The sequence below is a fragment of the Branchiostoma lanceolatum genome, chromosome 14 (genome assembly GCF_035083965.1).
Source record: "Branchiostoma lanceolatum isolate klBraLanc5 chromosome 14, klBraLanc5.hap2, whole genome shotgun sequence".
Classification (NCBI taxonomy): domain Eukaryota; kingdom Metazoa; phylum Chordata; class Leptocardii; order Amphioxiformes; family Branchiostomatidae; genus Branchiostoma; species Branchiostoma lanceolatum.
The window spans coordinates 2529389-2542888 of NC_089735.1; the positions used below are offsets into that span (position 1 = coordinate 2529389).

A 13500-nucleotide genomic window follows, 5' to 3' on the forward strand; every position below is an offset into this window, starting at 1 on the left:
CCATTCCTCAAGGCTGTTTTGTCATTTCCCATTGTTACAGACAAAACATCAACCTCAATATAAAAACTTTTCCAGGAAGCCTTCAAGGCTGTGGGAACATCTGGGTTTTGTGACACCTTGCGTCGATTTGCATCACTGGGCAACATATTGTCATCTCCCATTGTTACAGACAAAACTTCAACCTCGACATGAAACTTTTCCAGGAAAAGTCTGGGAACATCTGGGGTCTGATGACACCTTACCTTGACTTGCATTGTTCGGACTCACTAAACCGTAAAATCAGTGGAAACTGCCTCTGGGCAAGTTAGGATAACCATTTCTCATAAACCAAAAGAACCCGAACATCTTTACGCTGCAAAGGTTTCAAAACTATGAAAATGACTTAATGTCTTGTCCTCACACTTTTCCTATGTCTTTTTATTGATCTATTGATCTTTTAGTGGTTACAATATATAACCTTGGCTGGCACAACTAGCCCTAGCTGCTAGTAGGCTACTGCAGAGAGCTAGCTTCGGTGACAGGGCCAGGAAAACTACTATGAACCTAAAATTACATGATGGGACATTTAACTGTGTTGACTTATCTACAAATACATGGGACTTAACTAACAAATAGTTAAATACAATACAGAGCATTCATTTCACAATGTTGAACGACGTATAATCACAGGAATGATTTATGACCTTCCTAGCTGTTCGACTACAGCCACCCGCAAATCTCTCTCTCCAGACAGAAAAATAAATGGACGAGGAAGTTAAAGTTTGCGAACATAATTGTGCCGAAAACTACTTACAAATTGTAGACTTTGTAGTGCCCCTTGTGTTTGGACTCCAGAAATCTGAGGAAGACAATAGAGATGACGGATTAAGATGGATGCGTGGTCACTTCGCCCCGTGGGGGGGCTCCCGCCCAAAGGGAGGGTCATTTGTTATCATTACAGCAAGACAGGCATGGAAAAGTACTGGGTTACAAGGGGGGGGGGAGGGAGTAAGGGGTTCTGGGTGCCTCTATTAGCAAGGCCTGTTTTAATCTATCTATTCATTTATCAATCTTGGGAACACTTGGGTATTCCCTTCAGCCATATAGGACTGATTTTTAAGAGAGTTTAACAGGTTAACACAATAAAAGATACAAAATGAGGTAAGGCCAAACCAATTTAATTTCTTGGTTAACAGATTTTTTGTTTTAAATTTTAGCAACAAAAAAATCATAAAAACAGAAGGCTGGGGTGAAAACTTGCACCTGACCCTGTTCACACCCTGAAACTGTGTGGACCAAAGTAAAGACTTTCCTCTGAGATTCTGCTTTCATGTTGATTTTGGAATTTAGCAGTTTTTCAAAAAATCAAGAAATTAAATTGGTGTGGCCTAAATGTACAGTGATAGTAGCAAAGCATTCATGTGTTAACAATAAATCATAATAAGACACACAGAACAAAACAAAACTTTGAAACCAATTCATGTTGACTATATGTATTCATGATTTTATATCCAGATCGGCACATGTATGGGTTCCAAGGACAAGTTAGAATAAAAATAAGTACTTGTAACCAACAAAGTTTGTCTAGTCATGACTTTTGCCAATGCAACGGCTAAGTGAGTAGAGTGTTTGCCTTGCACTCAGCAAATCATGGGTTTGATCCCAGTCCGAGTCACACAAAAATGACACATTTGGGAAAGAGTATGGGAGTTAACCACACAACAGTTTCGTGAGTTCAATCCCAGGCCGAGTCATACCAAAAACTGTAAAAAGGGTACATACTACTTTCTCTGCTTAGCACTCAGCATTTGGGAAAGAGTATGGTAGTTAAACACACAAAACTGGCAGTGGACTAGCCCCCTGCTGTAGTGATTGCACTAAGTTGTGTGGCCCAAGGGCTATTGAAACGGAGACGGGCACAGTCCTTTGCACCATCTGGTAATGCAGGAAAGACTTTAACTAATGACCTTTGAACTATGATCATATCACCAAGAGCAAGTTTTAGATGTATATAGAAGATGTTAACATTTACTACACAACTGCATACTTGGTTACATTTATCTTCTAGTAATGTTCAACTTCAAGTGTGCACCTACACCAAATGGAAAGTTCAATACAGTCTGTATTACGAAATGGACAGTATATAAGACTTTTTCAGTTACACATCCACATACCAACTTGCATGGTAACTCTTGCCTAATTTCATGCTGGTTTATGGTAGAGTCCGATTTCTCCTGGTTCATAACTACAAAGCTATGTTAATGAATAAATGTGAAACACCATAGAAAAGCAATTTCTTGCACATTTAGCATAATACTAGATTAAATTCCCTGTTGTATTGTCTGGGTGATATGCTCGACTATCCAGAAAAAAAAGACAAATGACTGACTGATGATTAATGGTTCTGCCAGGCACGGAAAATCCATCTTTACTTCAGGAGCACAATGGTGAAGGCTTGGATACTCTTGTTCCTGGAGCTATCTTTAACACTGTCCTTAAAAAGGGACAACCTGTCAATTTCTGATGATTGATGGTCAAAGTAGGCCAAATAATAGATATAGGAGCAACCCTAGAACATGCCAATTTATTTCCTCAGCTCTTGGACATTCTGTATCTGTATCTGTGTAGCTGGTATACTTTAATTCTTGTTTCTTTCACTGTAACTTTATGTTCACTGTTTTCACGGTCACCTCTGTACCGTGAACTTATCATCACTGTGAAAAAATCTGTTGTTATCATTTATGATTCCTTTACACATCCGTTCTGTAAATCACTTGCCGCCACCGTGAAGTTTAAGTTCAGTGAAACTCTACCTTCACCCCCTTAGAGTAGAGTCTGGAACTGAAACAGGATGACACTCAAGCTAATATCACAGTCCTGTTACACCTGACTTTTGCACATCTGAATACAAGAGTAGTTTGAAGCTATCGATTGAGGATGCTCCTACTGCACTTGATAGCAACGAGTTCCACTCAACGACAGTTCTAGGAAAATGTGAATTATAGAAAAAAATCTTATCACATAAACACTACAGCAAGATGGGTGGCCCCCTAGTCAAGGAAAATCAGACATTTCTGTATTTCCATATCACCTTTTCACTGCTGTAGTTTCCTGAACAAAACTGAATGTCTTCCAAAATAAGTGCCTGCGCAGGATTCTGAGAATCTTCTGGCCAAACACCATATCAAACAAAAGCCTACACGAAATAACAGGTCTCATCCCAGTGGACAAGGAAATTGAAGTTCGCAGATGGAGATGGTTAGGACATGTTTGCCGAAGGCCACAAAATAGCCCAACAAGAGTCGCGCTGAGATGGTCACCGCAGGGTAAACGATCGAGAGGAAGACCAAGGGAGACGTGGAGACGCAGTATGGAGAGAGAGGTAAAGAGAAGAGGCTTCTCCCTGAATGAAGCCCCAGCATTGCGGCTGACCGGTCAAGATGGAGGGATTTCCTAGAGCCTCAAGAGCCACTAGGCCCAGAAGAGGACTGAGTGAGTGAGTGAGTTTCCTGAACAGTGCCAGGAGGTCGAAAGAGGGGAAGACAGAGAAAAAGGTGGGAAGAGAACATAAAGGACTGGACCGGAATGAGCCTAGGGCCACACCGATTCAATTTCTTGGTTAACGGATTTTTATTAAAAAAATTTAGAAAAAAAAAATCATGAAAACAGAAGGCTGGGCCAGTCTTGTGTTTTCATGATTTTTTCCCCTAAAATTTGTTGTTGTTTTTTAAAATAAAAATCCGTTAACCAAGAAATTAAATTGGTGTGGCCTAGTGGAAGCTATGAGAGCAGCTGAGGACAGGGCTAGGCGACCCAAGGTGAGGTCATGGGATAGGTGAGGTGAGGTGAGGTGAGGTGAGAGTTTCCCAAATGACCACTAGACCACCAGGACTTTCTTGGACAAATGCATTACGGTACCCACGCTTAGCCACCTTGTCTCCAAACCTGCCTACAAATTACAATACCAGTTAGCAGTGCTCTAAACAGGACAGAGATGGATTGAGACTACAGTAAAAGGTACATATAAAATGTTAAAGAGAGAAAGAGACCTTTACACAACTGCATTTAGATTCAATTCATGTCCATTACAACGAAGGCCTGACAGAGGGCATACAAAGAACGGGTTGAAATCTCGGTCACGCTTTGAAAACTGAAAGCTTTTTGTACTTACATATCTTCTCAAAAGGCTGGGAGAAAAACGATAGATCAGGTTTGCCTATTTGCTTGACACTTGTAGGGGGAGGGGGGCTATGACAAAGCTGCCGTAATAATCTGTAGAACAGGCAGTGATGGATTAAGACTGATAGACAGAAGAGAATATCGGAGCAACTACTTAGGTCTGGTTCACTTTGACAAGTTTGGGAGGGGTGGTAAGAAAAGTTTAGAAAAAAGTACAAAAAAGTGGAGTTTGACATAATAATCGAATTTGTGCAGAGATTTTTTGTTGTTGTTGAAACTAAAGTGGTTCAAAAATAAATATAAACCAATAAAGTGGTCCACAAATGTTCCCAGCTTATTCCCAGAACCTTTCACAAGGAATTCTTTTTGTGCTTTTTTGCATAGACCTGTATTGGTAAATAACAGGGTACGGTCAAAATCACCCGTACCAGACGAATTCTACCTGTACCCGAAATATTGAAACATCTGTTTGCAAAGAAAGCATCTTACTTGTTACAGTTCTTTGCAGTTGATTGGTGAGGACGGAAGGTGATTAGGACTCCAAGGCGGACTCATGAATCTGGGACAATCATTGCCATCAAAGCAACATTAAATCATCATATACAAGCCCATAGGGAGAAGAACACATAGTGTTCATGTAGCAACTGAAGATGACCACTGATAGTAGACCTGGAGGGAAGCAAACAGTGGGTATAACACAAGGCTGTCTCCAGCTTTGCATTTATTTCTTTTGCACTCATTGTTTGGGAGCCCGTGTTGTTAAGTTTTGTTGTTAAATTTGTCATTTTAGGCTTACGAAAATACATTTTTATCAATGTCATTGTCATAAAGTTAGGATTATTTTAACAGACAAGGTGAAATTTTTGTCCGTCCCAACAAAAAAAATTCCAGGGAGGGAAAGGTACTGAAGATACCATCACTTCTATCTGGGGACCACTATGAAAGGGAAACCACTGCCTCATTATTGTGACCCCTACCTATATATGTCATGACCTTTGCTGACCTACTAACCCTGATGACCCTATTTAACAAACAGTTCATCAGCCAGTCCCACTGGGGTGCAGAAAATCTTGTGTTGGAAATCTCATAGAGGGCCTTTCAAAATTTAGTTTCGTGATTAACATATTCAGACTTTGTTGTATAAATAAGAGTATTGAAGGTATTAACTGATACAAAACTGTGATTCTTGAAATTTTGGCAATAGATTTACCTTCACGGTTTTCCAGGTGACCGCTTCACCACCAAATCAAAACCACCACTATAATGTTTTGCCTGCCTAGCACTTGTTTCAACTTAAAACCACTATGAACACACCATTTTCTCTGTGTAACAAAATCAAATTCCTTCCAACTCAAATCCATTCAAAGTAAAATGTAAATCTGAAACAGTTTCTTAAAACAGGTTTCACTTTGGGAAAATCTTTTGTCGGTCAACACCGTGATAGGACCAAACTCTTGCAAGGAAAGGATAAAATGAAAGCCTGTAATGTACATTCGGGAATAACTCCCCCCTCCCACTTCTTGGAACAGTCCTGATGACTTGACCTCCCCACAGTGACCTCACTTGCCCCCATGACATCTACCCCACCAAGGTCACCTTGAACAGCGAACCCTTGTAAAAAAAAAATGGCCGTCACCTCATCCTACATTATAGCCATTTCTATCTGAATAGAAATTTGTAGGGAGCACTTCTGAATATAAAAGACCAATGACCATAGATGATAGTCCATTTTTTTGTGCCGCATTTATCAAAATAGTAACTTCATCAAACTTTATTGTGCAACAACAACTAATATGGATACCATTAGAAACTAATATCATAATATTCATTTTCCACAGTCAGGTGCCTAAGTTCCATCTTCAATGCCAATATCAGCACAAGCTATGGACACAAATTAAATTTGTAGACTTTACATTTTCCCTCAATGACTTGTCACAGGGATTCCAATTTCTTCTCTATTTTTCTTCAAATCTAAACACATCAGTGATTGACATCATGTACATTTTCCACCTTTAATGTCCACATCAGCACAAGCTATGGACACACATTTTCTCTAGTTATCCTGACACTGACAATAATCTGCCATGAGCGGGATTTCAATTTCTTCTTCTTCAGAAAATTCAAACACATCAGAGATGGGTAATACTGTATGTTCAAGTTCCACCTTTAGTGCCCATATTAGCACAAGTCATTCACAAATCCATCCCTGTACTTCCCACAAGGCCTTCCCATGATGCTGTGCGGTGCTGAAGAGGGAAAATCTGCCTAGCAACAAGAGCAATGCCCGTCTGCCTGCGTGGCGCGTCCGGCAAGATTGATGACCGGAGACTACCTGATGGGCGGTGAGAAATGTACCTGCACAAGCGCATGTCGTAAACCATAATAGTCTCATCACTCATGCGTGTACTTATCGATCGTTAGGAGACAGGGCGGACAGCGGGCGACGGACAACTTAACGTTACACTTGCCGGTGTCGCCGGGTATCGGATGTGGAGGGATGGGAAAATCATTTCTTTTAGGCCACACAAGTTTGATTTCTAGGTTATCAGAATTAACACAAATATGATGAGAATTCTAACGTCATGAAAGTCTGTACACTGCTACACATAGTTTTTTACCCCAGCCTTCTGTTTCTTGATATTCTCTTGCTAAAATTCCACTTTAAAATGTACAAGAACCAAAAGAATGAATTGGATTGGCCTTAGGGCAAACTACAACATGAACACTCGGGTTTTAACACACTCGGCCAACTTAGAGGGATTTTGCACACAGATCCACGGCTTCACTTGCACTTGAGTTAGAACAGGACTTTAAGGCTTTCATCAGACGTGGCCTAGATTTAACGTCCCCCTACGGACAGGATTAAGGTTGGACATCTTCTCCTCTCGACAGCTGTATCACTCAGCATTAGGGGTGGATACCGGTTCGCTGGACCTGATTCAGACCTTTATAACATCCAAGAACCGAGTCCAAAAAACCTGAAAGCCAAAAACCTGAGTCCAAAAAAAACTGAACAAAGTACAAATATATTTTCTATTTTGTTTGATAAAAAGTGTTTTGAGTCTCCCCTCTGACAAAAAAGGCATTTAAAATGAGTGCAACATTCAAATATCAAACACTGGTTTATTTTGAAAGTCTTCTCACCAAGAAACTTAATATAGTTGTGCGTGTCAGTATTAATTCTCTATGCTTAATATTGTTCTAATAAAACAAAACATCAACTGGACAGGATCAGGTCCAGGTTCAGGTCCGGACCTGAACCTAAATCTCTGGACGTAAACTTGGACTTGGACCTTATTAAGCCGAACCGGTATCCACCCCTACTCAGCACAGCTAACACCCCAGGCAGGACCTGGCCACTCGATATGCTGTGCTACGCTATTCTACACTTAATTACTTTCCAGCATTTGATACCGACAGTATTGCTGGAACAGAATTTTGCCATAAAAAAGTTGTTTTAAAGGTTTTCACAACCATTCTTTTACAGGGAAAGTTAAGAGACTTGTCCATCTTTGATCTTTTGGAGTCATATACAGAGCACGTGTAAGGCCACACCAATTTATTTCCTGGGTTCTTTGCCATTTTATATGGTGAAAAATAGCAAGCAGCCATCATAAGAGCAGAGGGCAGGGAGGACAACTTGAATATGACTTGCTTCACTCCCTGAAACTGTGAAACTTGGAAAGGTACATGTCTACAGGTTGTTTTGAAGTTGATCTTCTAAATCAGCATTATTTTTTCTTACTCCAACAATGAACAAATAAAATTGGTGTGGCATAAGCATTCTACTGTCGCATCTCAATCTGATAGAGCAAAGTAATGACTCTTTCCATCCACCTTTACTGTACATACAGTCTGCCTCGTAATTAATCTCCCTTGGCGTTTGCAGACCCATAGGGGCAGAACGTAGTTTTATCTCTCTATAGGAAATACAGAGAGGACCGTCATCAAAGGACAGGGTCTGTCATTGTGGACAGATAATGACTCCAGACTGCCTTTCAGCAAATAAAGGAAACGTTATCATCAACATCCCTATTGTCAGATGAAGGGGATTGGTGATGAAACCATCAGAGAATAAACCTATATGATCTAGTTAACTGTCAGTCTGCTAAGGCAGCCGCTTTGCACCAACTTCGTATGGCTAGCGGGTAGGGGTGGATACCGGTTAGCTGGACCTGATTCCGACCTGTATAACATCCAAGAGCCGAGTCCAAAAAACTGAAAGCCAAAAACCTGAGTCCAAAAAAACTGAACAAAACTTATATATTTTTCGATTTTGTTTGATAAAAAGTGTTTTGAGTCAACATTCAAATATCAAATACTGGTTTGTCTTGAAAGTCTTCTCACCAAGAAACCTTTGTAGTCATGCATGCTTAGTATTGGTTAATAAAACAAAACATGTCAACTATAGACAGGTTCAGGTCCGGACCTGAACCTAAATCTCTGGACCTAAACCTGGACTTGGACCTTAATAAGACAAACCGGTATCCACCCCTACTAGCGGGTCATATCTTAGGCAGTAAGTGGAGGGTTAAAGGAGTAGCCATTCAGGTGTGGTTGATATCATGAAGGCTCTTCAGTAATAGTTCACTGCAGACCAAGACGGATTGAATTTCATTTCATTGCATTGATGGTTTGCTGTATGCATTTTTTCCCCTAAAAACATACAATGGTTCCCGAATTCTTTTTCCAAATTTCTTTTTCATGGATTATACTCGACTTTTCTTACTCAACCGAGGTGTAATGGGTACCTGACTTCTGCTGGGGAGGTAAAAGGTGGTAGAAGGAGAGGGTTGGGCTTGGCCTTCCAATACGGTACCCTAGACACAGTGGATAATAACCTACTTCCCCTACAGCCTCAAAAAAGCTATACCTTTATCTTTTTACCTTTATCTGCAGTACCTATTATTTGTTTTCACGTTCTGACAAGTTGTCCCTTCCCCAACCCTTTTTAGAGTGCCCAAAGGCATGTAATATAGGATTTACCACAGGAGACCTGAATATCATCTGTAGAGATTTCCCTTTGGAGCCTGATCAAAGCAGCCAGGCCGGGATGGCGCCACAGTTTCCCTTTCAAAGGCGGGAGGACCTATCAGCCCTGGCCACAGTAATGAGTCTATTATTCGCCTACAGGAGTTGAAAGTCTTACAGAAAGAACACGCCTCACTCCAGTTGTCATCCTGGGAGAAGTGTTTAACCCCAGGTCAGGACACAACAACGCAGTTCTCTGCTTCTCCGACTTTGGGAAATGAGATTGAAAGAAGTAGAACAACCTGAAATCTATTTTAGAGTCAAGACAAACTGTGTGGATCTCGGCATACAAATATCTTCCAAGCCGGTATCATTCAGACTTTCTGAGGTTTGTAAAACATCTGATGACTGAAAGAAATCTAGCCTGAATTCAATCAAGCCTCCTGTGACCACTCGCCGCCCTGTAACCACCTCGCAACTCCGCGGGGAGGGGACAGAAATCCCCGGACAGCTGGAGTTTGTGTTATACAGACTAAAGGAAATCAACCTAAAAAATAGTCCAGAGTCATGGAATGATAGAAAATATTTCAGCATAAAATCTTAAAAGTAATGAACACGAACAAAAACAGCTGCATCTGGGTCAACCTTTGGTTCAAAATCTCACCATTCATTATCCAGGACTTCCTTTTTCTTTGAAAAAAAAAACAAGTGTCTTTGTTGGATTGGCTTTAACCAATTTTGGAGTAAAAACAGTGGGACAGTAGAAAATAGGCCCAAGAGTAATGCGATTATCACTAATATAATCTGTAAAAGAAAAAAAAAGTCTGTGTCCTTAACAGGGTCAGGTCTAGGGGTGGATACCGGTTCGCTGGACCTGATTCGGACCTTTATAATATCCAAGAACCGAGTCCAAAAAAACCTAGAGCCAAAAACCTGAGTCCAAAAAAAACTGAACAAAGTACAAGTATATTTCTCTATTTCGTTTGATAAAAAGTGTTTGAGTCTCTCCTCTGACAAAAAAGGCATTCAAAACAAGTGCAATATTCAAATATCAAACACTGGTTTATCTTGAAAGTCTTCTCCCCAAGAACTTTTATAGTTGTGCATGTCAGTATGCTTACTATTGGTTTAATAAAACAAAACATCAACTGGACAGGATCAGGTCCAGGTTCAGGTCCAGACCTGAACCTAAATCTCTGGACCTAAACTTGGACTTGAACCGTATTACGCCGAACCAGTATCCACCCCTAGTCAGGTCTATTGAATAACTTAGTTGTTCCTTCTAATACTAAATAGGTAACTGTAAAATTCTCATGCCAATGAAGGGATCAAAGAGTTGATACTTTGTCACCTCAACTTGTCCTTGGAACTTCTACAGTGTGAAGCTGATAACACAAAACTAACACAACAATTATACAATGAGCTGGAAGGAACTTTTCTTCAGTGACAATTTCAGTGAAGTAGATATGTTGCTTCCATGTCTTTTTGTTTGTCTTTTTGCTGACATTACCATCTTTCAAAATGAGTACTTTTTAAAAGGCTGAGAGACACCCATTCGAAAAACATAATAAGCAGATTTACAAAAATGAATTTAGACAACACATCTTTTTGGAGATTACTTTCAGCATGAATGTAACAACGTTGAAAACATATCAACAACTCAGCAACACACTCATGATGGAAACACTTAAAATTAAACTAGATTCCGTTCATCCACAGCTTGAGGAAAAGGTTGACCTACCTCACGACATCGTCGATGTTGTTTCTGTACACACCCTCCAGTTTCTCTGCTGGGAACCCCATCGCTATGATGTTAGGGTAGATGTCTGAGAAACACTTGTTAAGGAATGCTTCATACTTGATATAGGCATAATCATGTTAACATTATCAATCCTCTATTTTTACAACACTGGGAAGAGGAACAAATACAAGGCATGTTTCCGGTAACAGGGTAAGTTGGTTCTGTCCATGGTGCTGAAAATGAAAATGATACCCAATTAAACTATCATTTTTAAGAGACGACATGCTAAGCATCACTTGTAAGATTTTATAGCATGGCAATGGCGGAACAAAGTTGCTACAGTGACCAAATGCATGAACTGAGTTGCCAAAGACCATTTTCCAATCTAAATATGTCCTATATATACTGAAAAGAAGACATACGATAAGCACTGACATTCTTTCAGACTAAATATGTTTTCAACAAGACAGTAACTGTTAGGACCTTGATAAGCATCATTTAAGCAGCCACACAGCCATCATAAATGTAACTTTGTCAGTTTTATAAAGGCAAGAGTACTCAGTATTTCTCAATCATCCATCTTCAACTTGTACATATAGCCAAGTCAGTGGCAACGGCTTCATATTCAGGGCATAAAGACATTACCCACGGAATAAGTCTTTAACAAGTTAGGACCTTAACAGTAAAAATAAAGTATCATTTAACTTTAAGCAGTCAGTTTTATAACGGCAAAAGTATTTCACAATCATCTGTCTTTAACTTCATGCAAAGTCAGTGGCCGGGCAATGCCTTGCTACCCCATCAGTGCAGCACACCACTGCTCTCTCTTCTAGGTGATTTATGTTGTCATCACACATACAGATTGTGCCCACGCCTTGCCAGGCCCATACCTCACTTCTATCACCAGAGTCACACACAGTAATGCCACCTGGCAGCACAGCGATAACTTATCACGAAGAGCCTTCATTATTTTTCCGCGGTTTGGAGATCATCAAGTGAGATTACACACGTTCTGTTTGAGTGCCATTAGCGTGTAGACATTTCTATCTTTAGTGGAGTGCATGTGCTAGTTAAGTCTAGAAGAATCATGAAGACAGAAGAGCAGGTAATGTTTCTGGACAACCTTATAATTATATACACTTGGATTGATTCAGCAGGTCTGAGCAGCTTTTCTGGGGAAACTAGCCATGGGTTCTTGGAAAAAAATGAGTCTAAATGTTAATGAAGAGAACGTTGCTTGTAACTAGTGTCTGGAGTAGGGCCAGAAAGTTTTTCCAGGAGTTGGTCTCCGTGCTCACAGATAGGTTTTCTATTGCTCTTGACTATGGTTGACTCTTGCTAAAAACTTTCACAACATTTGGCCTCAAATGACCTTAACGGTCGGTTTACTGAAATAAAAATTCTGTTTCAAGTGTCTTGAACAAACCATCAGAACAATTGCCCCTTGGTCGATGGCCTCAAATGGCCTTACATTTCGGAAACATCCTGGACATCCACCACGAACTAAACATTTCGGAACGCGAGCCGCTATGGACAACCCTCTGGCACAAACCGTTACACCAGAAGCGCCATTCCGGCCATCATCAGACTTTTAAATGAACTCTAGAGAACATTGTTGTCACATATTCCTTGCACTGTTTGTCCCGAGGCAATCCCTAAGAGAGTGATTGTGAAATATTTTAAATAGCCTTGTAAATGTTTTAACTGATATTGATTGTTTTAAAACCTTTAATCGATGCCTGAAAGCTGTGTAACCTCCAATGGATTATGTTATATTTAGCCTCGCAATTCAGCCTTGTAACGGCTGCAACGAGGCCTGTATGTCAGATGATGACAAATAAACCAGTCTTATAAACAAAAGCATTTCCAAATTTCAGACATGGGTTGTTGGAGCAAACATCCTGGGTGACTCCCAAACAAAAACATCAAAACTTTGGCCTTGGGTCAACGGCCTCATGTGCCTTTAACATTTAAAAAACATCCAACATGGAGCAGGCAAAAGCATTTCCGAATTTCAGAAAATTCAGGGCAGGGTTGTACGAACTCAAATTGCCTGAAGTGGACAATTTAGGAATGTGCAATATCTCAGTTGACAGTAACATTGCGGGCAGAAGCATTTTGGAAAATATTTAGGCCTTTGTTATAATACCTCCAATTGCCAAAAACATTTTAGTAATGGCTAATACAAAACAGTTAGCAAATGCATTTCGTACGTTTCAGACAATCTAGCTCTGCTGTTTTATGGCTTCAAATGCCCTGACAAGTTTAGAAACAATTTTGCAGCGACTTAGCAGGGAAAGCATTTCCTTACCTCAGAGTATGTTGGCGACCTCCAATAACCCTAACATTTAGAATATTTGGCACTGTCCTTTTAGAATGACATTGCAGGCAAAACTGGTTCCCTGGGACCAAGCTATTTCAGCATTAGGGATTTCTCAGAAACCAGCAAAGAAAGGAAGACGCACATCTGAATGCCCGGAGGTCCCATATCCTGACACAGAGCCAACTCAGTGTCATGGAGCTGCGTATACAGCAATTAGCCTGCTATTTAAACCTATTATAACTGCCGAATCTCTTTTGTTCTTTAGTCAACGTTGCATCGGAGTAATAGCCGATGGATAAGATATGTC

General features: G+C 40.3%; 1 protein-coding gene across 2 annotated transcripts in view; it reads right to left on the minus strand.

The window, feature by feature from the left end:
* LOC136449028 (phosphatidylinositol 3,4,5-trisphosphate 3-phosphatase and dual-specificity protein phosphatase PTEN-like) overlaps window positions 1–13500 on the minus strand; it is a 40737-nt gene that overhangs the window by 14465 nt on the left and 12772 nt on the right. For both annotated transcript variants that reach the window (XM_066448801.1, XM_066448802.1), the window contains exons 2-3: window positions 10871–10955; window positions 794–838 (exon numbers count right to left, since the gene is read on the minus strand). In XM_066448801.1, coding sequence (XP_066304898.1) covers window positions 794–838; window positions 10871–10955 — 130 coding nt within the window. The remainder of the gene's footprint in view (window positions 1–793; window positions 839–10870; window positions 10956–13500) is intronic.